This window comes from Pleurodeles waltl, chromosome 4_2 (assembly GCF_031143425.1).
Source record: "Pleurodeles waltl isolate 20211129_DDA chromosome 4_2, aPleWal1.hap1.20221129, whole genome shotgun sequence".
Taxonomy (NCBI): domain Eukaryota; kingdom Metazoa; phylum Chordata; class Amphibia; order Caudata; family Salamandridae; genus Pleurodeles; species Pleurodeles waltl.
In genome coordinates this window covers 385,140,830-385,168,579 of record NC_090443.1, presented here as the reverse complement: position 1 = coordinate 385,168,579, position 27,750 = coordinate 385,140,830, and the positions used below count along the sequence as shown (strand labels likewise).

At 50.4% G+C, this 27,750-nt stretch overlaps 1 protein-coding gene across 6 annotated transcripts in view; it reads left to right on the top strand.

The window, feature by feature from the left end:
• SMARCA4 (SWI/SNF related BAF chromatin remodeling complex subunit ATPase 4) overlaps positions 1-27,750 on the top strand; it is an 813,549-nt gene that overhangs the window by 495,128 nt on the left and 290,671 nt on the right. For all 6 annotated transcript variants that reach the window (XM_069231516.1, XM_069231512.1, XM_069231517.1 and 3 more), the window contains exon 28: positions 17,318-17,536. In XM_069231516.1, coding sequence (XP_069087617.1) covers positions 17,318-17,536 — 219 coding nt within the window. The remainder of the gene's footprint in view (positions 1-17,317; positions 17,537-27,750) is intronic.

Below are 27,750 nucleotides of genomic sequence, written 5' to 3'. Positions count from 1 at the left end.
GAGCCGGGGGCGTCGGGTGCAGAGTGCAGAGTCTCATGCTTCCGGCGGGAAACGTGTGTTGTTTCAAAGTTGCTTCTTTGTTTTAAAGTTGCAGTCTTTGTGGAACAGAGCTGCTGTCCTCAGGAGTTCTTGGTCCTTCTAGATGCAGGGTAGTCCTCTGAGGTTGCTGGACCCTGTGGAACGCGTCCCTGGAGCAGTGTCTTTAGAAGTGGGGAGACAGACCAATAGAGCTGGGGCCAAAGCAGTTGGTGTCTCAGTCTTCTCTGCAGGTTTTTCAGTTCAGCAGTCCTCTTCTTCTTAGGTTGCAGGAATCTATCTTGCTAGGTTCTGGGGAGCCCCTAAATACTGAATTTAGGGGTGTGTTTAGGTCTGGGGGGTTAGTAGCCAATGGCTATTAGCCCTGAGGGTGGCTACACCCTCTTTGTGCCTCCTTCCTGAGGGGAGGGGGGCACATCCCTGAACCTATTGGGGGAATCCTCCATCTGCAAGATGGAGGATTTCTAAAAGTTAGTCACCTCAGCTCAGGACAGCTTAGGGGCTGTCCTGACTGGCCAGTGACTCCTCCTTGTTTTTCTCATTAATTCCTCCGGCCTTGCCGCCAAAAGTGGGGCCGTGGCCGGAGGGGGCGGGGAACTCCACTAGATGGAGTGCCCTGGGGTGCTGTAACAAAGGGGGTGAGCCTTTGAGGCTCACCGCCAGGTGTTACAGCTCCTGCCTGGGGGAGGTGATAGCATCTCCACCCAGTGCAGGCTTTGTTACTAGCCACAGAGTGACAAAGGCACTCACCCCATGTGGCCAGCAACATGTCTGGTATGTGGCAGGCTGCTTAAACAAGTCAGCCTACACGGATAGTCGGTTAAGGTTTCAGGGGGTACCTCTAAGGTGCCCTCTGGGGTGTATGTTACAATAAAATGTACACTGGCATCAGTGTGCATTTATTGTGCTGAGAAGTTTGATACCAAATGTAGGAAGTTGGCTCTGTATGTGCTATTTCAAAGTACGGAATAGCATGCACAGAGTCCAAGGGTTCCCCTTAGAGGTAAAATAGTGGTAAAAATAGATAATACTAATGCTCTATTTTGTGGTAGTGTGGTCGAGCAGTAGGCTTATCCAAGGAGTAGTGTTAAGCACTTGTTGTACATACACATAGACAATAAATGAGGTACACACACTCAGAGACGAATCCAGCCAATAGGTTTTGTTATAGAAAAATATATTTTCTTAGTTTATTTTAAGAACCACAGGTTCAAATTTAACATGTAATATCTTGTTTGAAAGGTATTGCAGGTAAGTACATTAGGAACTTTGAATCATTTCAATTGCATGTATACTTTTCAAGTTATTCACAAATAGCTACTTTAAAAGTGGACACTTAGTGCAATTTTCACAGTTCCTGGGGGAGGTAAGTTTTTTGTTAGTTTTACCAGGTAAGTAAGACACTTACAGGGTTCAGTTCTTGGTCCAAGGTAGCCCACCGTTGGGGGTTCAGAGCAACCCCAAAGTCACCACACCAGCAGCTCAGGGCCGGTCAGCTGCAGAGTTCAAAGTGGTGCCCAAAACGCATAGGCTAGAATGGAGAGAAGGGGGTGCCCCGGTTCCGGTCTGCTTGCAGGTAAGTACCCGCGTCTTCGGAGGGCAGACCAGGGGGGTTTTGTAGGGCACCGGGGGGGACACAAGCCCACACAGAAATTTCACCCTCAGCAGCGCGGGGGCGGCCGGGTGCAGTGTAGAAACAAGCGTCGGGTTCGCAATGTTAGTCTATGAGAGATCAACGGATCTCTTCAGCGCTGCAGGCAGGCAAGGGGGGGCTTCCTCGGGGAAACCTCCACTTGGGCGAGGGAGAGGGACTCCTGGGGGTCACTTCTCCAGTGAAAGTCCGGTCCTTCAGGTCCTGGGGGCTGCGGGTGCAGGGTCTTTTCCAGGCGTCGGGACTTAGGTTTCAGAGAGTCGCGGTCAGGGGAAGCCTCGGGATTCCCTCTGCAGGCGGCGCTGTGGGGGCTCAGGGGGGACAGGTTTTGGTACTCACAGTCGTAGAGTAGTCCGGGGGTCCTCCCTGAGGTATTGGTTCTCCACCAGCCGAGTCGGGGTCGCCGGGTGCAGTGTTGCAAGTCTCACGCTTCTTGCGGGGATATTGCAGGGTCTTTAAAGCTGCTCCTTGAAACAAAGTTGCAGTCTTTTTGGAGCAGGTCCGCTGTCCTCGGGAGTTTCTGGTCGTCGTAGAAGCAGGGCAGTCCTCAGAGGATTCAGAGGTCGCTGGTCCCTTTGGAAGGCGTCGCTGGAGCAGAGTTCTTTGGAAGGCAGGAGACAGGCCGGTGAGTTTCTGGAGCCAAGGCAGTTGTCGTCTTCTGGTCTTCCTCTGCAGGGGTTTTCAGCTGGGCAGTCCTTCTTCTTGTTGTCGCAGGAATCTAATTTTCTAGGGTTCAGGGTAGCCCTTAAATACTAAATTTAAGGGCGTGTTTAGGTCTGGGGGGTTAGTAGCCAATGGCTACTAGCCCTGAGGGTGGGTACACCCTCTTTGTGCCTCCTCCCAAGGGGAGGGGGTCACAATCCTAACCCTATTGGGGGAATCCTCCATCTGCAAGATGGAGGATTTCTAAAAGTTAGAGTCACCTCAGCTCAGGACACCTTAGGGGCTGTCCTGACTGGCCAGTGACTCCTCCTTGTTATTCTCATTATTTTCTCCGGCCTTGCCACCAAAAGTAGGGGCCGGGCCGGAGGGGGCGGGCAACTCCACTAGCTGGAGTGTCCTGCGGTGCTGTGACAAAAGGGGTGAGCCTTTGAGGCTCACCGCCAGGTGTTACAGCTCCTGCCTGGGGGAGGTGTTAGCATCTCCACCCAGTGCAGGCTTTGTTACTGGCCTCAGAGTGACAAAGGCACTCTCCCCATGGGGCCAGCAACATGTCTCTAGTGTGGCAGGCTGCTGGAACTAGTCAGCCTACACAGATAGTCGGTTAAGTTTCAGGGGGCACCTCTAAGGTGCCCTCTGGGGTGTATTTTGCAATAAAATGTACACTGGCATCAGTGTGCATTTATTGTGCTGAGAAGTTTGATACCAAACTTCCCAGTTTTCAGTGTAGCCATTATGGTGCTGTGGAGTTCGTGTTTGACAAACTCCCAGACCATATACTCTTATGGCTACCCTGCACTTACAATGTCTAAGGTTTTGTTTAGACACTGTAGGGGTACCATGCTCATGCACTGGTACCCTCACCTATGGTATAGTGCACCCTGCCTTAGGGCTGTAAGGCCTGCTAGAGGGGTGTCTTACCTATACTGCATAGACAGTGAGAGGCTGGCATGGCACCCTGAGGGGAGTGCCATGTCGACTTACTCGTTTTGTCCTCACTAGCACACACAAGCTGGCAAGCAGTGTGTCTGTGCTGAGTGAGAGGTCTCCAGGGTGGCATAAGACATGCTGCAGCCCTTAGAGACCTTCCTTGGCATCAGGGCCCTTGGTACTAGAAGTACCAGTTACAAGGGACTTATCTGGATGCCAGGGTCTGCCAATTGTGGATACAAAAGTACAGGTTAGGGAAAGAACACTGGTGCTGGGGCCTGGTTAGCAGGCCTCAGCACACTTTCAATTGTAAACATAGCATCAGCAAAGGCAAAAAGTCAGGGGGCAACCATGCCAAGGAGGCATTTCCTTACACAACCCCCCCCCAAACGAAAGAGGATGAGACTAACCTTTCCCAAGAGAGTCTTCATTTTCTAAGTGGAAGAACCTGGAAAGGCCATCTGCATTGGCATGGGCAGTCCCAGGTCTGTGTTCCACTATAAAGTCCATTCCCTGTAGGGAGATGGACCACCTCAACAGTTTAGGATTTTCACCTTTCATTTGCATCAGCCATTTGAGAGGTCTGTGGTCAGTTTGAACTAGGAAGTGAGTCCCAAAGAGGTATGGTCTCAGCTTCTTCAGGGACCAAACCACAGCAAAGGCCTCCCTCTCAATGGCACTCCAACGCTGCTCCCTGGGGAGTAACCTCCTGCTAATGAAAGCAACAGGCTGGTCAAGGCCATCATCATTTGTTTGGGACAAAACTGCCCCTATCCCATGTTCAGAGGCATCTGTCTGCACAATGAACTGCTTAGAATAATCTGGAGCTTTTAGAACTGGTGCTGAGCACATTGCTTGTTTCAGGGTGTCAAAGGCCTGTTGGCATTCCACAGTCCAGTTCACTTTCTTGGGCATTTTCTTGGAGGTGAGTTCAGTGAGGGCTGTCACAATGGATCCATATCCCTTCACAAACCTCCTGTAATACCCAGTCAAGCCAAGGAATGCCCTGACTTGAGTCTGGGTTTTTGGAGCTACCCAGTCCAGAATAGTCTGGATCTTGGGTTGGAGTGGCTGAACTTGGCCTCCACCTACAAGGTGGCCCAAGTAAACCACAGTTCCCTGCCCTATCTGGCATTTGGATGCCTTGATAGAGAGGCCTGCAGATTGCAGAGCCTTCAAAACCTTCTTCAGGTGGACCAGGTGATCCTGCCAGGTGGAGCTAAAGACAGCAATATCATCAAGATAAGCTGTGCTAAAGGACTCCAAGCCAGCAAGGACTTGATTCACCAACCTTTGGAAGGTGGCAGGGGCATTCTTTAAACCAAAGGGCATAACAGTAAACTGATAATGCCCATCAGGTGTGGAGAATGCTGTTTTCTCTTTTGCTCCAGGTGCCATTTTTATTTGCCAGTACCCTGCTGTCAAGTCAAAGGTACTTAGGAATTTGGCAGCACCTAATTTATCTATGAGCTCATCAGCTCTAGGAATTGGATGAGCATCTGTCTTGGTGACAGAATTGAGCCCTCTGTAGTCCACACAAAACCTCATCTCTTTCTTTCCATCTTTGGTGTGAGGTTTGGGGACTAAGACCACTGGGCTAGCCCAGGGGCTGTCAGAGCGCTCAATTACTCCCAATTCCAGCATCTTGTGGACTTCCACCTTGATGCTTTCCTTAACATGGTCAGACTGTCTAAAGATTTTGTTTTTGACAGGCATGCTGTCTCCTGTGTCCACATCATGGGTACACAGGTGTGTCTGACCAGGGGTTAAGGAGAAGAGTTCAGGAAACTGTTGTAGGACTCTCCTACAATCAGCTTGCTGTTGGCCAGAGAGGGTGTCTGAGTAGATCACTCCATCTACTGTGCCATCTTTTGGGTCTGATGACAGAAGATCAGGGAGAGGTTCACTCTCTGCCTCCTGATCCTCATCTGTTACCATCAACAGATTCACATCAGCCCTGTCATGGAAGAGCTTAAGGCGGTTCACATGGATCACCCTCTTGGGGCTCCTGCTTGTGCCCAGGTCCACCAGGTAGGTGACCTGACTCTTCCTTTCTAGCACTGGGTAAGGGCCACTCCATTTGTCCTGGAGTGCCCTGGGAGCCACAGGCTCTAGAACCCAGACTTTCTGTCCTGGTTGGAACTCAACCAGTGCAGCCTTTTGGTCATACCAAAACTTCTGGAGCTGTTGGCTGGCCTCAAGGTTTTTGGTTGCCTTTTCCATGTACTCTGCCATTCTAGAGCGAAGGCCAAGTACATAGTCCACTATGTCCTGTTTAGGCTCATGAAGAGGTCTCTCCCAGCCTTCTTTAACAAGAGCAAGTGGTCCCCTTACAGGGTGGCCAAACAGAAGTTCAAAGGGTGAGAATCCTACTCCCTTCTGTGGCACCTCTCTGTAAGCGAAAAGCAGACATGGCAAGAGGACATCCCATCTCCTTTTGAGTTTTTCTGGGAGCCCCATGATCATGCCTTTTAATGTCTTGTTGAATCTCTCAACTAAGCCATTAGTTTGTGGATGGTATGGTGTAGTGAATTTGTAAGTGTAAGGAAATGCCTCCTTGGCATGGTTGCCCCCTGACTTTTTGCCTTTGCTGATGCTATGTTTACAATTGAAAGTGTGCTGAGGCCTGCTAACCAGGCCCCAGCACCAGTGTTCTTTCCCTAACCTGTACTTTTGTATCCACAATTGGCAGACCCTGGCATCCAGATAAGTCCCTTGTAACTGGTACTTCTAGTACCAAGGGCCCTGATGCCAAGGAAGGTCTCTAAGGGCTGCAGCATGTCTTATGCCACCCTGGAGACCTCTCACTCAGCACAGACACACTGCTTGCCAGCTTGTGTGTGCTAGTGAGGACAAAACGAGTAAGTCGACATGGCACTCCCCTCAGGGTGCCATGCCAGCCTCTCACTGCCTATGCAGTATAGGTAAGACACCCCTCTAGCAGGCCTTACAGCCCTAAGGCAGGGTGCACTATACCATAGGTGAGGGTACCAGTGCATGAGCATGGTACCCCTACAGTGTCTAAACAAAACCTTAGACATTGTAAGTGCAGGGTAGCCATAAGAGTATATGGTCTGGGAGTCTGTCAAACACGAACTCCACAGCACCATAATGGCTACACTGAAAACTGGGAAGTTTGGTATCAAACTTCTCAGCACAATAAATGCACACTGATGCCAGTGTACATTTTATTGTAAAATACACCACAGAGGGCACCTTAGAGGTGCCCCCTGAAACTTAACCGACTGTCTGTGTAGGCTGACTAGTTCCAGCAGCCTGCCACACTAGAGACATGTTGCTGGCCCCATGGGGAGAGTGCCTTTGTCACTCTGAGGCCAGTAACAAAGCCTGCACTGGGTGGAGATGCTAACACCTCCCCCAGGCAGGAGCTGTGACACCTGGCGGTGAGCCTCAAAGGCTCACCCCTTTGTCACAGCCCAGCAGGGCACTCCAGCTTAGTGGAGTTGCCCGCCCCCTCCGGCCACGGCCCCCACTTTTGGCGGCAAGGCTGGAGGGAACAAAGAAAGCAACAAGGAGGAGTCACTGGCCAGTCAGGACAGCCCCTAAGGTGTCCTGAGCTGAGGTGACTCTGACTTTTAGAAATCCTCCATCTTGCAGATGGAGGATTCCCCCAATAGGGTTAGGATTGTGACCCCCTCCCCTTGGGAGGAGGCACAAAGAGGGTGTACCCACCCTCAGGGCTAGTAGCCATTGGCTACTAACCCCCCAGACCTAAACACGCCCTTAAATTTAGTATTTAAGGGCTACCCTGAACCCTAGAAAATTAGATTCCTGCAACTACAAGAAGAAGGACTGCCTAGCTGAAAATCCCTGCAGAGGAAGACCAGAAGACGACAACTGCCTTGGCTCCAGAAACTCACCGGCCTGTCTCCTGCCTTCCAAAGATCCTGCTCCAGCGACGCCTTCCAAAGGGACCAGCGACCTCGACATCCTCTGAGGACTGCCCCTGCTTCGAAAAGACAAGAAACTCCCGAGGACAGCGGACCTGCTCCAAGAAAGGCTGCAACTTTGTTTCCAGCAGCCTTGAAAGAACCCTGCAAGCTCCCCGCAAGAAGCGTGAGACTTGCAACCCTGCACCCGGCGACCCCGACTCGGCTGGTGGAGATCCAACACCTCAGGAGGGACCCCAGGACTACTCTGATACTGTGAGTACCAAAACCTGTCCCCCCTGAGCCCCCACAGCGCCACCTGCAGAGGGAATCCCGAGGCTTCCCCTGACCGCAACTCTTTGAATCCTAAGTCCCGACGCCTGGGAGAGACCCTGCACCCACAGCCCCCAGGACCTGAAGGACCGGACTTTCACTGGAGAAGTGACCCCCAGGAGTCCCTCTCCCTTGCCCAAGTGGAGGTTTCCCCGAGGAACCCCCCCCTTGCCTGCCTGCAGCGCTGAAGAGATCCCGAGATCTCTCATAGACTAACATTGCGAACCCGACGCTTGTTTCTACACTGCACCCGGCCGCCCCCGCGCCGCTGAGGGTGAAATTTCTGTGTGGGCTTGTGTCCCCCCCGGTGCCCTACAAAACCCCCCTGGTCTGCCCTCCGAAGACGCGGGTACTTACCTGCAAGCAGACCGGAACCGGGGCACCCCCTTCTCTCCATTCTAGCCTATGTGTTTTGGGCACCACTTTGAACTCTGCACCTGACCGGCCCTGAGCTGCTGGTGTGGTGACTTTGGGGTTGCTCTGAACCTCCAACGGTGGGCTACCTTGGACCAAGAACTGAACCCTGTAAGTGTCTTACTTACCTGGTAAAACTAACAAAAAACTTACCTCCCCCAGGAACTGTGAAAATTGCACTAAGTGTCCACTTTTAAAACAGCTATTTGTCAATAACTTGTAAAGTATACATGCAATTTTTATGATTTGAAGTTCCTAAAGTACTTACCTGCAATACCTTTCGAATGAGATATTACATGTAGAATTGGAACCTGTGGTTCTTAAAATAAACTAAGAAAAGATATTTTTCTATAACAAAACCTATTGGCTGGATTTGTCTCTGAGTGTGTGTACCTCATTTATTGTCTATGTGTATGTACAACAAATGCTTAACACTACTCCTTGGATAAGCCTACTGCTCGACCACACTACCACAAAATAGAGCATTAGTATTATCTCTTTTTACCACTATTTTACCTCTAAGGGGAACCCTTGGACTCTGTGCATGCTATTCCTTACTTTGAAATAGCACATACAGAGCCAACTTCCTACAGTAAGTCACTCCACACTCATTCCACATGTGTTTTAGGTATGCTGACATGAAGTTGGTACCTCTGTCAGACACCACCTCCTTAGGGAAACCCACTCTGGTAAAGATACCAATGAGGGCCTTGGCTACTGCAGGGGCAGTAGTCGACCTAAGGGGAATAGCTTCAGGATACCTAGTAGCATGATCCACTACTACTAGGATGTACATATTTCCTGAGGCTGTGGGAGGTTCCAGTGGACCAACTATGTCCACACCCACTCTTTCAAAGGGGACCCCCACCACTGGAAGTGGAATGAGGGGGGCCTTTGGGTGCCCACCTGTCTTACCACTGGATTGACAGGTGGGGCAGGAGAGGCAAAACTCCTTAACCTTCTGGGACATATTGGGCCAGTAGAAGTGGTTGACTAACCTCTCCCACGTCTTGGTTTGTCCCAAATGCCCAGCAATGGGAATATCATGGGCTAAGGTCAGAATAAACTCTCTGAACGACTGAGGCACTACCACTCTCCTAGTGGCACCAGGTTTGGGGTCTCTGGCCTCAGTGTACAGGAGTCCATCTTCCCAATAGACCCTATGTGTTCCATTTTTCTTGCCCTTGGACTCTTCAGCAGCTTGCTGCCTAAGGCCTTCAAGAGAGGGACAGGTTTCTTGTCCCTTACACAGCTCCTCCCTTGAGGGTCCCCCTGGGCCCAAGAGCTCAACCTGATAAGGTTCAAGCTCCAAAGGCTCAGTTCCCTCAGAGGGCAGAACTTCTTCCTGAGAAGAGAGGTTCCCTTTTTCTGACTGTGTTGCAGTTGGTTTCCCAACTGACTTTCCTTTTCTCTTGGTAGGCTGGGCCATTTTTCCAGACTCCAGCTCTACTTTTTCACCCTGTGCCTTGCACTGTGCTCTTGTTTTTACACACACCAGTTCAGGGATACCCAGCATGGCTGCATGGGTTTTTAGTTCTTCCTCAGCCCATGCTGAGGACTCCAGGTCATTTCCAAGCAGACAGTCTACTGGGATGTTTGAGGAGACCACCACCTGTTTCAGGCCATTGACCCCTCCCCATTCTAAAGTTACCATTGCCATGGGATGTGCTTTAGTTTGATTGTCAGCATTGGTGACTGTATAAGTTTTTCCAGTCAGGTATTGGCCAGGGGAAACCAGTTTCTCTGTCACCATGGTGACACTGGCACCTGTATCCCTCAGGCCCTCTACACTTGTCCCATTAATAAAGAGCTGCTGCCTGTATTTTTGCATGTTAGGGGGCCAGGCAGCTAGTGTGGCTAAATCCACCCCACCCTCAGAGACTAGAGTAGCTTCAGTGTGGACCCTGATTTGCTCTGGGCACGCTGTTGATCCCACTTGGAGACTAGCCATTCCAGTGTTACCTGGATTGGAGTTTGGAGTGGAACTTTTCTTGGGACAGGCCTTGTCTCCAGTTTGGTGTCCAGACTGACTACAGTTTCGACACCAGGCCTTTTTGGGATCAAAGTTTTTACCCTTGTACCCAGGATTGTTTTGTGAAGAGGCTCTGGGCCCACCCTCCTGTGCAGGTTTTTGGGGGCCTTTAGAAGACTCTTGACTATTTTTATTTTTGGCTGTCTCACCACCTTTCCCCTGGGGAGGTTTTGTGACCCCTTTCTTTTGGTCACCCCCTGTGGAAGTTTTGGACACCCTAGTCTTGACCCAATGGTCCGCCTTCTTTCCCAATTCTTGGGGAGAAATTGGTCCTAGGTCTACCAGATGCTGATGCAGTTTATCATTGAAACAATTACTTAACAGGTGTTCTTTCACAAATAAATTGTACAGCCCATCATAATTACTTACACCACTGCCTTGAATCCAACCATCTAGTGTTTTTACTGAGTAGTCTACAAAGTCAACCCAGGTCTGGCTCGAGGATTTTTGAGCCCCCCTGAATCTAATCCTATACTCCTCAGTGGAGAATCCAAAGCCCTCAATCAGGGTACCCTTCATGAGGTCATAAGATTCTGCATCTTGTCCAGAGAGTGTGAGGAGTCTATCCCTACACTTTCCTGTGAACATTTCCCAAAGGAGAGCACCCCAGTGAGATCTGTTCACTTTTCTGGTTACACAAGCCCTCTCAAAAGCTGTGAACCATTTGGTGATGTCATCACCATCTTCATATTTAGTTACAATCCCTTTAGGGATTTTCAACATGTCAGGAGAATCTCTGACCCTATTTATGTTGCTGCCACCATTGATGGGTCCTAGGCCCATCTCTTGTCTTTCCCTCTCTATGGCTAGGATCTGTCTTTCCAAAGCCAATCTTTTGGCCATCCTGGCTAACTGGATGTCCTCTTCACTGGAGTTATCCTCAGTGATTTCAGAGGTGTTGGTCTCTCCTGTGAGGGAACCAGCATCTCTGACTATTATTTTTGGAGTCAGGGTTTGAGAGACCCTGTTCTCCCTAGATAGGACTGGTAGGGGGGAATTTTCCTCCAAGTCACTATCCTCTTCCTCTGAGTTGCCACCCTCAGAGGGGTTGGCCTTTTCAAACTCTGCCAGAAGCTCCTGGAGCTGTATTTTGGTAGGTTTGGGGCCCATTGTTATTTTCTTTATTTTACAGAGTGACCTTAGCTCCCTCATCTTAAGATGGAGGTAAGGTGTGGTGTCGAGTTCCACCACAGTCACATCTGTGCTAGACATTTTGCTTCTAAAAGTTGGAATACTTTTTAAGAATCTACAACTGGTTCTAGAATCTAATTCAAACTTTTACAAACTTTTAAACTCTAAAAGAAATGCTAAACAGGATCTAACACAAGGCCCTAGCAGGTCTTTTAAGAATTTAGAAAACTTTTCAAATTGCAAAAAGTCAATTTCTAATGACAATTTTGGAATTTGTCGTGTGATCAGGTATTGGCTGAGTAGTCCAGCAAATGCAAAGTCTTGTACCCCACCGCTGATCCACCAATGTAGGAAGTTGGCTCTGTATGTGCTATTTCAAAGTACGGAATAGCATGCACAGAGTCCAAGGGTTCCCCTTAGAGGTAAAATAGTGGTAAAAATAGATAATACTAATGCTCTATTTTGTGGTAGTGTGGTCGAGCAGTAGGCTTATCCAAGGAGTAGTGTTAAGCACTTGTTGTACATACACATAGACAATAAATGAGGTACACACACTCAGAGACAAATCCAGCCAATAGGTTTTGTTATAGAAAAATATATTTTCTTAGTTTATTTTAAGAACCACAGGTTCAAATTTAACATGTAATATCTTGTTTGAAAGGTATTGCAGGTAAGTACATTAGGAACTTTGAATCATTTCAATTGCATGTATACTTTTCAAGTTATTCACAAATAGCTACTTTAAAAGTGGACACTTAGTGCAATTTTCACAGTTCCTGGGGGAGGTAAGTTTTTTGTTAGTTTTACCAGGTAAGTAAGACACTTACAGGGTTCAGTTCTTGGTCCAAGGTAGCCCACCGTTGGGGGTTCAGAGCAACCCCAAAGTCACCACACCAGCAGCTCAGGGCCGGTCAGGTGCAGAGTTCAAAGTGGTGCCCAAAACGCATAGGCTAGAATGGAGAGAAGGGGGTGCCCCGGTTCCGGTCTGCTTGCAGGTAAGTACCCGCGTCTTCGGAGGGCAGACCAGGGGGGTTTTGTAGGGCACCGGGGGGGACACAAGCCCACACAGAAATTTCACCCTCAGCAGCGCGGGGGCGGCCGGGTGCAGTGTAGAAACAAGCGTCGGGTTCGCAATGTTAGTCTATGAGAGATCAACGGATCTCTTCAGCGCTGCAGGCAGGCAAGGGGGGGCTTCTTTGGGGAAACCTCCACTTGGGCGAGGGAGAGGGACTCCTGGGGGTCACTTCTCCAGTGAAAGTCCGGTCCTTCAGGTCCTGGGGGCTGCGGGTGCAGGGTCTTTTCCAGGCGTCGGGACTTAGGTTTCAGAGAGTCGTGGTCAGGGGAAGCCTCGGGATTCCCTCTGCAGGCGGCGCTGTGGGGGCTCAGGGGGGACAGGTTTTGGTACTCACAGTCGTAGAGTAGTCCGGGGGTCCTCCCTGAGGTATTGGTTCTCCACCAGCCGAGTCGGGGTCGCCGGGTGCAGTGTTGCAAGTCTCACGCTTCTTGCGGGGAGATTGCAGGGTCTTTAAAGCTGCTCCTTGAAACAAAGTTGCAGTCTTTTTGGAGCAGGTCCGCTGTCCTCGGGAGTTTCTGGTCGTCGTCGAAGCAGGGCAGTCCTCAGAGGATTCAGAGGTCGCTGGTCCCTTTGGAAGGCGTCGCTGGAGCAGAGTTCTTTGGAAGGCAGGAGACAGGCCGGTGAGTTTCTGGAGCCAAGGCAGTTGTCGTCTTCTGGTCTTCCTCTGCAGGGGTTTTCAGCTGGGCAGTCCTTCTTCTTGTAGTTGCAGGAATCTAATTTTCTAGGGTTCAGGGTAGCCCTTAAATACTAAATTTAAGGGCGTGTTTAGGTCTGGGGGGTTAGTAGCCAATGGCTACTAGCCCTGAGGGTGGGTACACCCTCTTTGTGCCTCCTCCCAAGGGGAGGGGGTCACAATCCTAACCCTATTGGGGGAATCCTCCATCTGCAAGATGGAGGATTTCTAAAAGTTAGAGTCACCTCAGCTCAGGACACCTTAGGGGCTGTCCTGACTGGCCAGTGACTCCTCCTTGTTATTCTCATTATTTTCTCCGGCCTTGCCGCCAAAAGTGGGGGGCCGGGCCGGAGGGGGCGGGCAACTCCACTAGCTGGAGTGTCCTGCGGTGCTGTGACAAAGGGGTGAGCCTTTGAGGCTCACCGCCAGGTGTTACAGCTCCTGCCTGGGGGAGGTGTTAGCATCTCCACCCAGTGCAGGCTTTGTTACTGGCCTCAGAGTGACAAAGGCACTCTCCCCATGGGGCCAGCAACATGTCTCTAGTGTGGCAGGCTGCTGGAACTAGTCAGCCTACACAGATAGTCGGTTAAGTTTCAGGGGGCACCTCTAAGGTGCCCTCTGGGGTGTATTTTGCAATAAAATGTACACTGGCATCAGTGTGCATTTATTGTGCTGAGAAGTTTGATACCAAACTTCCCAGTTTTCAGTGTAGCCATTATGGTGCTGTGGAGTTCGTGTTTGACAAACTCCCAGACCATATACTCTTATGGCTACCCTGCACTTACAATGTCTAAGGTTTTGTTTAGACACTGTAGGGGTACCATGCTCATGCACTGGTACCCTCACCTATGGTATAGTGCACCCTGCCTTAGGGCTGTAAGGCCTGCTAGAGGGGTGTCTTACCTATACTGCATAGGCAGTGAGAGGCTGGCATGGCACCCTGAGGGGAGTGCCATGTCGACTTACTCGTTTTGTCCTCACTAGCACACACAAGCTGGCAAGCAGTGTGTCTGTGCTGAGTGAGAGGTCTCCAGGGTGGCATAAGACATACTGCAGCCCTTAGAGACCTTCCTTGGCATCAGGGCCCTTGGTACTAGAAGTACCAGTTACAAGGGACTTATCTGGATGCCAGGGTCTGCCAATTGTGGATACAAAAGTACAGGTTAGGGAAAGAACACTGGTGCTGGGGCCTGGTTAGCAGGCCTCAGCACACTTTCAATTGTAAACATAGCATCAGCAAAGGCAAAAAGTCAGGGGGCAACCATGCCAAGGAGGCATTTCCTTACACCAAACTTCCCAGTTTTCAGTGTAGCCATTATGGTGCTGTGGAGTTCGTGTTTGACAGACTCCCAGACCATATACTCTTATGGCTACCCTGCACTTACAATGTCTAAGGTTTTGTTTAGACACTGTAGGGGTACCATGCTCATGCACTGGTACCCTCACCTATGGTATAGTGCACCCTGCCTTAGGGCTGTAAGGCCTGCTAGAGGGGTGTCTTACCTATACTGCATAGGCAGTTTGAGGTTGGCCTGGCACCCTGAGGGGAGTGCCATGTCGACTTAGTCTTTTTATCCCCACTAGCACACACAAGCTGGCAAGCAGTGTGTCTGTGCTGAGTGAGGGGTGCCCAGGGTGGCATAAGATATGCTGCAGCCCTTAGAGACCTTCCTTGGCTTCAGGGCCCTTGGTCCCAGGGGTACCAGCTACAAGGGTCTTACCTGGATGCCAGGGTGTTCCAGTTGTGGAAACAAAAGTACAGGTTAGGTAAAGAACACTGGTGCTGGGGCCTGATTAGCAGGCCTCAGCACACTTTCAAATCAAAACTTAGCATCAGCAAAGGCAAAAAGTCAGGGGGTAACCATGCCAAGGAGGCATTTCCTTACAAGGGGGACCGCCTACAAGTATGTTCAGTGTTACTATAATAAAGTACTTTATTTTTAGATGATGAGAGTGAACCCCCTGTGTTGGAAAGGGAGGTACCAGGAACTTCATCTGACCACACTGGGCAGGACAATGAGGGTGCTGTGGAAAACCTTGACACTGCAGGGAGTTTTGTTGATATCACAAGAGAGGGTCATAGCAGTATACCCACTTTTATTTCCCCAGGGTTATTGAGTGTGTCCACAGGAGGAGTGCACCTGCCTCATCCTCAGCTTCTGCTCTGATGAGGGATCCCTAGATAAGGGAGTTCAGTTTACTGAGACAGGCGTATATGAATTTTCGCTTAGAGCCACAAGGTGGTAGCATAAGAGAGTCCAGGGGAGATTCCTTTGATTCCAGGAATCCCAGTAGGCTAGTCCCACTTACAAGCCTGGGGGCGGCATCCACAAGTGTATGACTGCTTCAGAGAGGGCCTGTAAGGTACAGAGGGTCCCTTGGAGGCAGTGAGTTGCTATCCTTTGGTTCTCCTTTGCAGACAAAGGCAAAGACAAACCTTTGACTGCGAGGGAGAAATATGCAGATGTAGGAAGCTGGCCTGGTATGTGGTGGACAACTATGGCCTTGGCACCTTATACCAGGACCAGGCAACCCCTATTAGAGAATAAAGACAATGTCTAGGAAGTCAGGGCTCTTTAGAGGTAACTGTGGATGAGCAGCCAAGACTTATCTAGGAGGAGTGCATAGCCTTTGCAATACCACTGAAGTCACACAGTAGCTTTTCACACCTGAAAGGAACTCCTTTTGGAGATATTACATTCAATTATACACATATATTAACCATCAAAAATAGCACAGAAATATGCAATGCCTTGGGGGAGGATCAAACCATGTACTAAAAAATAGTGGAATGTGAAAGTGGGACTCCAGCCAAATGTGGTGGTTAGCTATGGGCTGGGGCCAGTTAGGAACACCAGATGTAAGTACAGTAGGTGAGCCCAGCAAGCAGGAGTAAGTTAGTTTCCTATCCAGTTGTTCCATAGGCTAACACAGAGTAGTGGTTGGAGTTTGTGGAATGCAGGACCCTTCCCAGCGGACCATGAGGAAACCAGCAGGCAAGTGGATGGATGAAAAGTGCCCCTACCCCATGATACCCAGAAGGCAGGAGTACCTACACCAGGAACCCAGATGCAGAGAGGCGAAGGGACTCTCTGAAGACTGTGGATGCCTCGGATTGTGCAGTTGCTGCAGATGGCAATGCCCATCCTTCTGAAGATGAAGTTCCGGCAAGTCGGCGGAAGAAGTCCAGCTGCGGGGTGCAGAAGTCGATGGAGATCCCAGGAGTCACCTACACGCTCTCTCTCTCGTCGGTCGCCGGATTGTAGGAGGGTCAATAACCAGCAAGGTCACAAACAAGCACTGGCAAGAGCAATTAGGAGCAGAAGAGATATTTTCAAAGTTGTGGGGACCAGCAAGGCCAGGAGACGACCTTTGTTGGGAAGGGGAGGCAGGGGGAGAGAGAAAGTCGGAGCTGGCAGTCAGCACACATGAAGGCCAACAAGTCGGTGGAGCCCTCACAAGTGACCCACAGGCCACGGACACAGGAGGCCTTACGAGCCCAGCAGAACAGAAGTTCCATATCGCAGGAGCTGATTTTCGTGCTGAAAAGTGATGGGGGCCAGGGCTTCTAGGAGACAGAAGATCTCCTGGAGGAAGAGTCAGGAAGCCTTGGCAAATGCAACAGTCACGGGGCACAGGTCTGCCAGTCCAGTGACAGGAGCAGGGGTCTACAGTCTCCCATCTTGGATAGAAGATGAGCAGGACCCATAGGAGGCTACAGACTCATCACCTTTGAAACAGGATCTTCGGATGTCCAGCGATGAGACCCCACCAAGCAGTCGACAATGCCATGAGGTGCTTGCGGTTGCAGGGGAGTGACTCCTGCACTCCAACAGAGATCCCTTCATGCTTCCTGGTGCAAACAGAATCCTTGTGATCCTTGAGTATGCACAGCCTTGGATGTTGTGGGATTCTTGCAGGATCCAGAGAAACAATGTTGCAGTGGGAGTCTTCCCACCAGAAGCAGACTTGTTTGGTTCCAGGGGAGGATCAGCAGCAGTTCCAGAGGGCAGGTGCAGAAGATGTCTTGTAGAGTCTTGCTTGACGAATCTGAGGACCCTCCCACGAGAGAGCCCTTAAATGACTCTAAAAGGTGGTTTTTCACTCTCTGAAGTGAACTGTAGTTCACTGGGATCCTGCTAAACACTATACCTTGTGACTCGAAAAGACATCTTCAAAGAAAAACAACTTGCACAAGTCCGAGCCCGATCCTGATTGCATGAGTATGCACAGCATGTGAAACAGTAGCACTATATGCCACGAACAAGTGCTTACAGGGTAAGTAATCTTTTCCTCTCCCCTCCCTCAATCTGTGGTGTAATGTACAGTGCTGTATTAAGTTCTGAAGCTCTAAAAACTGTTATGCCGAAATATGTAAAATAAAACATGGTAATCGTAAATTGCAGCGCTCTGGTAATTCTGCCAGTGCCAAATATCCAAATTTAGAAGTGTGTCTCCTCTTTTCATTCTTTATTCCGTTATTTGACTTCAGCGCATGGACCTTGACCGCCGACGGGAGGAGGCCCGCAATCCCAAACGCAAGCCCCGGCTGATGGAGGAGGATGAACTCCCATCCTGGATCCTCAAGGATGATGCTGAGGTGGAGCGACTCACCTGTGAGGAAGAGGCTGAGAAGATGTTTGGTAGGGGCTCACGACATCGCCGAGAAGTGGACTACAGTGACTCCCTCACAGAGAAACAATGGCTGAAGGTGAGTCACTGTTACAATGCATGCCAGTCTGTTTTTCAATGCCTTTAAATTTCCCCTGTAACAGACTAAGAGGATAAAATCTTCTTTATTGATGCAGTCAGTGCCTTTCAGTATCAAGCACTTTTGAGGCTTTAAAAGCCCTTATTCATATATATATTTGACTTGATTTGTATCTCCAGTGAGCTGGGCCCTTAAGGTTAGCTCTGCGAGACCTGTGGTATCCTGTGGTATCTTTCTGCAGAATTTAGTTGGGTAGAGAGTTCTAACAATTTCCCTTATTCTTTTTGCCTCATAGATTTAGATATACGTAGTCTTTAAATATTCCATCTTAAGGTTTGATTTGTCGCGCAGTTGCTGCCTTTGTACACACACCCCAGGGGCTGTGTGGGAAATCTAAACTGAGTTGCGATATAGTAATTTTCCTCTATTCTGTTGTAGGAAAGTGCCCCTTTTGCAGTGGGAATCTTTTCTGGAGTCACATGAGCTAGTGGAGATGCCCGCCCCCTGGACACAGCCCCCACTTTTGGCGGCAGGTCCAGGGGAGATAATGAGAAAAACAAGGAGGAGTCACCCACCAGTCAGGACAGCCCCTAAGGTGTCCTGAGCTGAGGTGACCCCTGCCTTTAGAAATCCTCCATCTTGATTTTGGAGGATTCCCCCAATAGGAATAGGGATGTGTCCCCGTCCCCTCAGGGAGGAGGCACAAAGAGGGTGTAGCCACCCTTAAGGACAGTAGCCATTGGCTACTGCCCTCCCATACCTAAACACACCCAGGAACTCGAATTCCTGCAACCTGAAGACGAAGAAGGACTGCTGACCTGAAAGCCCTGCAGAGAAGACGGAGACACCAACTGCTTTGGCCCCAGCCCTACCGGCCTGTCTCCCCACTTCAAGAAAACCTGCAACAGCGACGCATCCCCCAGGGTCCAGCGACCTCTGAAGCCTCAGAGGACTACCCTGCATCTAAAAGGACCAAGAACTCCTGAGGACAGCGGCTCTGCTCCAAAGAAGAAACAACTTTGCAACAAAGAAAACAACTTTAAAGGACTGCACGTTTCCCGCCGGAAGCATGAGACTTTCCACTCTGCACCCGACGCCACCGGCTCGACCTGCGGAGAACCAACACTACAGGGAGGACTCCCCGGCGACTGCGACCCTTTGAGTAGCCAGAGTTGACCCCCCTGAGTCCCTCCCAGCGACGCCTGCAGAGGGAATCCAGAGGCTCCCCCTGACCGCGACTGCCTGCTTCTAAGAACCCGATGCCTGGTAAAGACACTGCACCCGCAGCCCCCAACCTGAAGGATCCGAACTCCAGTGCAGAAGCGACCCCCAGGTGGCCCTCTCCCTTGCCCAGGTGGTGGCTACCCCGAGGAGCCCCCCCCTTTGCCTGCCTGCTTCGCTGAAGAGACCCCCGGGTCTCCCATTGAACTCTATTACAAACCTGACGCTTGTTTGCACTCTGCACCCGGCCGCCCCGTGCTGCTGAGGGTGTACTTTTTGTGCTGACTTGTGTCCCCCCCCTGTGCCCTACAAAACCCCCCTGGTCTGCCCTCGAAAGTCGCGGGTACCTACCTGCTGGCAGACTGGAACCGGGGCACCCCCTTCTCCATTGAAGCCTATGCGTTTTGGGCACCACTTTGACCTCTGCACCTGACCGGCCCTGAGCTGCTGGTGTGGTAACTTTGGGGCTGCCCTGAACCCCCAACGATGGGCTACCTTGGACCCAACTTTGAACACTGTAGGTGGTTTACTTACCTGCAAAACTAACAATTACTTACCTCCCCCAGGAACTGTTGAAATTTGTACTGTCTAGTTTTAAAATAGCTAATTGCCATTTTTGCCAAAACTGTACATGCTATTTTGCTGATTCAAAGTTCCTAAGATACCTAAGTGAAGTACCTTTCATTTGAAGTATTGATTGAAAATCTTGAACCCGTGGTTCTTAAAATAAACTAAGAAAATATATTTTTCTATATAAAAACCTATTGGCCTGGAATTGTCTTTGAGTGTGTTTTCCTCATTTATTGCCTGTGTGTGTACAACAAATGCTTAACACTACTCTCTGATAAGCCTACTGCTCGACCACACTATCACAAAATAGAGCATTAGAATTATCTCTTTTTGCCACTATCTTAACTCTAAGGGGAACCCTTGGACTCTGTGCATACTATTCCTTACTTTGAAATAGTGCATACAGAGGCAACTTCCTACACACCTAAATACTCAATTTAGGGGGAGTTTAGGGGAGTATAGAGTAAAAGCCAAAGGGCTACTTACCCTTGGGGTGACTATGACCTCAATATGACCACTTACTGTGGGGAGTGCACATAACCCTGTCCAAGAACTCCTAGTTCCACCAAAAACAAGATGGTGGAACCCTTCCTCGAGTGTCCACTTTGGGTAGCCCACTTTAGATGTGACTAGCCCAAAGGTGAGACACGCCTTCTGAATAAATAATTTCTCGCCTATCCTGGTGCCAATTGAGGCTCTGGGCAGGAGGTGGCAATTACCAGGTGGTGGGGAAGCCGGAGTTGCATACGAAAAGCAGCAAGGTCTTTGAAGTCCCTGCCTTGGTATGCAGATTCACTAGCCATCCTGCTGGAGGAGCTGATAACACCTTCCTCTGGAACAGGCACTTTCTCTGGCCTTTGATAGCTTGGGCTCTCAACTCCAGGGGGTTAGAAACGTCTGTGGTGGCAGAATGGTCGATACCAGTCAGCCCAGCACACTACAGGACTATTTTTGATGCAACTTTGACTGAAGTGCACTGGGTTCCTGCTAACCAGGTGCCCTGTGCCTGTTGTCAAGTTTGGGTCCAAGGTAGCCCACCGTTGGGGGTTCAGAGCAACCCCAAAGTTACCACACCAGCAGCTCAGGGCCGGTCAGGTGCAGAGTTCAAAATGGTGCCCAAAACGCATAGGCTTCAATGGAGAAGGGGGTGCCCCGGTTCCAGTCTGCCAGCAGGTAAGTATCCGCGTCTTCGGAGGGCAGACCAGGGGGGTTTTGTAGGGCACCGGGGGGGACACAAGTTAGCACAGAAAGTACACCCTCAGCAGCACGGGGGCGGCCGGGTGCAGTGTGCAAACACACGTCGGGTTTCCAATGTAAATCAATGGGAGACCAAGGGGTCTCTTCAGGGATGCAAGCAGGCAAGGGGGGGGGCTCCTCGGGGTAGCCACCACCTGGGCAAGGGAGAGGGCCTCCTGGGGGGTCACTCCTGCACTGGAGTTCCGATCTTTCAGGTCCTGGGGGCTGCGGGTGCAGAGTCTTTTCCAGGCGTCGGGATCTGGGAGTCAGGCAGTCGCGGTCAGGGGGAGCCTCGGGATTCCCTCTGCAGGCGCCGCTGTGGGGGCTCAGGGAGGGCAACTCTGGCTACTCACAGTCTCGTAGTCGCCCGGGGGAGTCCTCCCTGAAGTGTTGTTTCTCCACAAGTCGAGCCGGGGCGTCGGGTGCAGAGTTGCAAGTCTCACGCTTCCGGCGGGAAACGCAGTTGTCTTGAAGTTGCTTCTTTGAAAACAAAGCTGCAGTCTTGGGTGAACAGGGCCGCTGTCCTCGGGAGTTTCTTGGTCCTTCTAGAGCAGGGCAGTCCTCTGAGGATTCAGAGGTCGCTGGTCCTGGGGAAAGGGTCGCTGGAGCAGTGTCTTTAGAAGTGGGGAGACAGGCCGGTAGAGCTGGGGTCAAAGCAGTTGGTGTCTCCGTCTTCTCTGCAGGGTTTTGCAGCTCAGCAGTCCTCTTCTTCTTAGGTTGCAGGAATCTGAGTTCCTAGGTTCTGGGGAGCCCCTAAATACAGAATTTAGGGGTGTGTTTAGGTCAGGGAGGGCAGTAGCCAATGGCTACTAGCCCTGAGGGTGGCTACACCCTCTTTGTGCCTCCTATCAAGGGGAGGGGGTCACATTCCTATCCCTATTGGGGGGATCCTCCATCTGCAAGATGAAGGATTCCTAAAAGTCAGAGTCACTTCAGCTCAGGTTGCCTTAGGGGCTGTCCTGACTGGTCAGTGACTCCTCCTTGTTTTTCTCATTATCTCCTCCGGCCTTGCTGCCAAAAGTGGGGCTGTGGCCGGAGGGGGCGGGCAACTCCACTAGCTGGAGTGCCCTGGGGTGCTGTAACAAAGGGGGTGAGCCTTTGAGGCTCACCGCCAGGTGTTACAGTTCCTGCAGGGGGAGGTGAGAAGCACCTCCACCCAGTACAGGCTTTGTTACTAGCCACAGAATGACAAAGGCACTCTCCCCATGTGGCCAGCATCATGTCTGGTGTGTGGCAGGCTGCTAAAACCAGTCAGCCTACACGGGTAGTTGGTTAAGGTTTCAGGGGCCACCTCTAAGGTGCCCTCTGGGGTGTATGTTACAATAAAATGTACACTGGCATCAGTGTGCATTTATTGTGCTGAGAAGTTTGAAAACTGGGAAGTTTGGTATCAGTGTAGCCATTATGGTGCTGTGGAGTTCGTGTTTGACAGACTCCCAGACCATATACTCTTATGGCTACCCTGCACTTACAATGTCTAAGGTTTTGCTTAGACACTGTAGGGGCACAGTGCTCATGCACTGGTGCCCTCACCTATGGTATAGTGCACCCTGCCTTAGGGCTGTAAGGCCTGCTAGAGGGGTGACTTATCTATACTTCATAGGCAGTGTGAGGTTGGCATGGCACCCTGAGGGGAGTGCCATATCGACTTAGTCATTTTATCCCCCACTAGCACACACAAGCTGGCAAGCAGTGTGTCTGCTGAGTGAGGGGTCCCCAGGGTGGCATAAGACATGCTGCAGCCCTTAGGGACCTTTCCTGGCATCAGGGCCCTTGGTACCAGGGGTACCAGTTACAAGGGACTTAACTGGATGACAGGGTGTGCCAATTGTGAAAACAAAAGTACAGGTTAGGGAAAGAACACTGGTGCTGGGGCCTGGTTAGCAGGCCTCAGCACACTTTCAAATCAAAACTTAGCATCAGCAAAGGCAAAAAGTCAGGGGGTAACCATGCCAAGGAGGCATTTCCTTACACATGTCCGGAAGAGGGTGGCTCTGTGACACCTGAAGAATAGATTTGTCTGACCCAAGAAGAAGAACCAAGAAGAGCGGAAGAAGCAAAAATTGCAAACTGCTGATGGACTATTGGGATTAAACCCTGCTCCTGTCCTGACAGTCGTGACAGCCCACCTCGTCTTGTAGGTGTGCATCCTCCAGTAGCCTCGGATTCTCCCTTAAAGTGAAGGAGCACTTTCCCTGCAGACACCAACCACAAGTTACGGCTCACCATTCTGCTGACCACCTGGTCCACCGACGCAGCAGCCATCCAGGAGGAGGTCACCATGCTCCAGGAGGTTGGATACTTCTCCCCCACCAAGTGAGAAGACACCAATACCCAGTGGTGCCTGACCCCTTGTTGATACCAACGCTTGTTTGTTGTCCAATTCAGACCCCCAACGCCTAAACCGAGAATCAGCCATTAAGGAACTTGAACAGCGCAGAGGACATCACTGAGAGTGGTCGATCTGCCCTGTTTTGTCCCCTTTATGCAGGTCCACCCAAGAACCGTGGGCACCTTGACCAAAGAGCACCAGACTATCAAAACCCACTGCACCCTACTCCTCGTCCCAGGTCTATGACAACCAACGGTGTTCCCTTGCACCCAAGACCCCACACCGACAGAGCCCCCTGTTGGGAGGTCCCGGATTTGTTCCTAAGTCCCCCTTTGCAGTCTTTTTCCAGGTGGCCCCCTCTATGCCAACAGTGCAGTGCGCAAGCCAACCGACTCTTCCAGCACCTCTGCACCCAGAAGATCCAGGCCAGGTAAAAGTGCACTGCTGGTGTTTTTAGTGACCTTGCTGCCCAAGCACCCTACAACCTACACTTTAAAAAGTAGACACTGCAGTTTCTGAGTTCTGCTGTGTTCTCCTAGGGTAGGGAAAACAAGTTAAGCAAACAGGTAGAGTACAGTGACTTACAAGACCAGACTAAGGTGAGTAGTGGGCAAGGTCCAAGGCAGCTCCAACAGCACATCCTCAGCGGCATGGCGGTGGCTGGGTGCAAAGTGCAAATCCGCATTGGGTGTCTAATGAAGTGGTTCCGAACCTTTTGACCCCCTGAGGACCCCCATTGAATCATTACTGGAAGTAGGGGACCCTCAAGCAATTTGTATGGTTTCAATTTCAGACATTGAAGGAGTAATTTTCAAAAAATAAACTAACAAGTACACACCACGCAAATACTCGAATTACTAAGCATATGATTATTTTATATTGAAAAAATAACCAAAAAACGAAACATTTTAATGGGAAGGTTAGCATTGCATCTTGGCGACTAACTTTTTAATGTTTAGTTTTATTTAGGAAAGCTGAATCCTCAGGCCAGATTCAACATTTCCCAAGCAATTTCTGTTTTTATTTTTTAGGTACATAAGATCCTTGAAGGTTTTTTCACTTGAATATGTGTGATGGGCAAGGATGTAAAATTATAAGGACCTCTCATCTCTCCATAGCCTCTCTATCACATGTAATTCATTTGTTTTACACCACCTCTCATATCAGTGTAGGGTGTCGGAGCACTTTACAGGGAACTACAATGTGAAGGATTCACTTGTCATCCTCACTGGTAGGCGTTTTCTAAGAGTGCTTGGTCTGGAGAAGCACAAACTCAGGATTCAGCACTCAGCACAGTGGTTAGCATTGCCCTTATTAATAGGAATGTATTTCTACACAAGCAAACCTTTTTTAGCCGCATAAGGAAAATCAAAGACTGGGGGGAAAAAAGCAACTTTGTAATTTGAGCCATGCAGTTTGCATGCTGCTCTTTAATGGCAGTTCATATACCACTGTGCTAGATTACAATTGTAAATTTTGAACTGCACAGTAACAAAAGAATCTCTGTGACAAAAGTGGTAACCCACTGTGCTATGCACATACAATACTGTTCTTTGTATGATGGCTGTTCTTTGCAGCAGGCATAAAACTGCTGTACAAAGAAAGTAATAAATATAAAAACACACGTTTGTCAGAGGCCCAATCTGAAGAAGTGCCTTCCTCTCTGCCCATGCCTGTACCACAGGTTGAGAACCACTGGCTTAATGCTTTCCTTTGAAGATGGGTCACTGTGAAGAGACGCTAGGACTGGGCATCCTGTTTAAGTGAGCCACCAAGTGGGCTCAAGACTTGTACGCTCGGGCAAGTAGGGACACCAATGGTCCTCTTCTCTTCGGTCGTGGCGTCCAGGTGCAGAGGGTTCTCGGACAGTCAAGTGTCCGCCACCAGTGGGGGGAGGGTGCCTCAGAACAAGCTGCAGGCATGGATTAGTTAACTAGTCCGGCTTTATCTACAAGTGGGCTCAAGTCTCACATGCCTGGGGGATGCAGAGACACAAGTGACCCTCTTCTCCTCAGACCGGTTCTCCACTGTGTAGTGGACCATTGGCGTTTGCGTCACTGGAGGCTGTTGTGGTTGAGAGGGGCCTGCACAAAGAGACTACAGGCATCGGAATGAAGGTGGGGAAGCTCACAATGGACTTTATCTGGAGAGGCTGGGGACCAGATTGGCTCCATTGGCCCACTTTAACACGGGCCAGGAGGCTCCTGTGCAGTGATGCTGTCCAGCTGCGGTTTTGGAGATCCAGAGTCCTCTTTAGCGGTTCTTGGGTGCCTGCAGGGATGCAGGAGAGCATCTCCACTGCGCCTCAAGAGTTCCTTACGCTGAGGTGAAGGCTGACAGTCTTCTTGGGCTTTTGTAAATTTTAGCAGCTGGAGGATCAGGTATCTTTCTTGCAATTGTTGAAGTCCACAAGCAGGCTGGCAGGGTTGGCTCCAAGTCAGTCACTGATCTTCAGTTCTTGACTTTTACGTCTCTGGAGTGTCCTTCTTCAGGCCAGCAGGGATCTGCTTCTTTGGTGCCAGTGGCTTTCCTAAATACTGAATTTTGGAGTGTTAGGGATGTGAAGGGTGGTAGCCGATGGGCTATTGACCCTTGGGCTCGCTGCACCCCTATATGGCTACTTCCTGTGGGAAGTGGGCATAACCTTGTCCCAGACTTCTTAAGCATGTCATCCCAAAGAAGACTACTTCTATAACATCTTGTCCACCTCGCAGTAGCCCTCCGTAGCCTACTCGACTAGCTAACTTTCCCGCCTGTCCAGGTGCCAACTGGGCTGTGGACAGGGGGTGGCTTCCTCTCCTGAGAGGGAAGCCAGTTCGCATTTCGTAGGTGGCAGCCGTTTGAGGCTTTCCGCCTTAGTAAGGCTAAGCAGAAGGTCATCCTGTGGGAGTGGGTGTTACACCCTCTTCTCGGAGAGGCTTTTGTTTAGGGCCCCCTGAGAGCAGAAGGCTCTCACCCGAGGCGACCAGAACTGTCTCCTGGGTGGCAGACTGGCAGAAACATGTCAGCGAGCACACCAGAGGCTGGTAGGGTTTCAGGGGGCACCTCTAAGGTGCCCTCTCGGTGCTTGTACTGCTCAAATAAACACTGGCATCAGTGTGGGTTCACCAATGCGAGATGTTTGATATCAAACATCCCTATCTTCAGAGAAGCCATCATGTAGGTGGGGAACTCATGACCAGTGTCCAGCACATGCATTTAAAATGGCTTCCCTGGTCACTTACTGTGTCTGAGATTCGACAAGAACATAGCAGATATCTCCTCACTTGTAATATACATAGACTGCATGCAGTGTTAGGGGACATGGCACACAGGTTGGTTGCCATGTTGTGTTTTCACTTTTGTATGTACCAAGACACGCAGCCTGCAATGGCACCCTTGGTGTTTTTGGGTGGTACTGCAACAGAGAACACAGTTCTGTACTGTTGCAAAAATCGATACACTGCAACAGTAGTTACCTTCTTTCAAGTCTTCTGGTCTTGAAACATTATATAAAAGTAACTATATGTTCGGTGGCATGTGTAGCTGCAGATACACATGCTGTGCATAGTCCGCCGTCTGGTGTTGGGTCGGAGTGTTACAAGTTGTTTTTCTTCGAAGAAGTCTTTTCGAGTCACGAGACCGAGGGACTCCTACTTTGGTTCCATTGCGCATGGGCGTCGACTCCATGTTAGATTGTTTTTTTTCCGCCATCGGGTTTGGACGTGTTCCTTTTCGCTCCGTGTTTTGGGTCGGAAAGTTAGTCGGAATCAACGGAAAATTTGTCGGTATTGTTTCGTTCGGTATCGGGTTAGATTGTAATCGACACCGAATCTTGAAGAGCTCCGGTAGCCCTTCGGGGTAATTTCGATCCCCCGTCGAGGCCTGGTCGGCCCGACCGCGTGCAACATCGAGACTGATGGAACGGACCCCGTTCCGAATCTGTCCTAAATGCCACAGTAAATATCCCTATACAGACCAACATTTGGTCTGTAACTTGTGCCTGTCACCCGAGCACAAAGAAGAAACGTGTGAGGCCTGTCGAGCGTTTCGGTCGAGAAAAACGCTCCGAGACCGAAGAGCCAGAAGGTTGCAGATGGCGTCCACGCCGACAGGACAACAACGGTTCGAGGAAGAGGGAGAAGAAGAAACATTCTCCATCCACGAATCCGATTCCGAAGAATTCTACGTCGAAGAAACCGTGAGTAAGACATCGAAACAAGCATCACACAGAAAAACAGACAAAGCCCAGGGGACGCCACTGCCGACAGGCCATGGCTCAACCCATAAAGTAGGTGACCGCCCATCGGCACCGAAAAAGGGCGAGCTGGTGCCGAGATCGTCCGACTCAGGTCGAGACACAGGCACGCAGCAATCTCGGGACAGAGTTACTGCCGCAGAAAAGGGTCGACACCGAGACAGCGGCACCGAAGCTGCTCGGCACAGGGATAGCGGCACCGAGGATGGTCGACGCCAAGAAGGTACGACACCGAAAAAGAGGAAAATCTCTTCGGAGCCGAAAACAACAAAAGACAAGGTTTCGGTGCCAAAACGCCCAGCAACCGAACCGAAAGCCAGTTCCTACTCAGAGGAACAATCACTGTCCTCCCAACTTCAAAAACACAGGTTTGAGGAGGAATTACAAACAACAGCTGTAGATCACACGCAAAAGCGGATCTTTATACAAAGTGGTACAGGGAAGATCAGCACCCTTCCCCCAATCAGAAGAAAAAGGAAACTAGATTTCCAACCACAAGCAAAAGTGGTGAAGAAGGTAACTCCACCACCGGCAACTCCTATATCACCGGCACAGACTCCATCACAATCACCAGCTCATACCACCATGAGCCAAGATGACCAGGACGCATGGGATCTC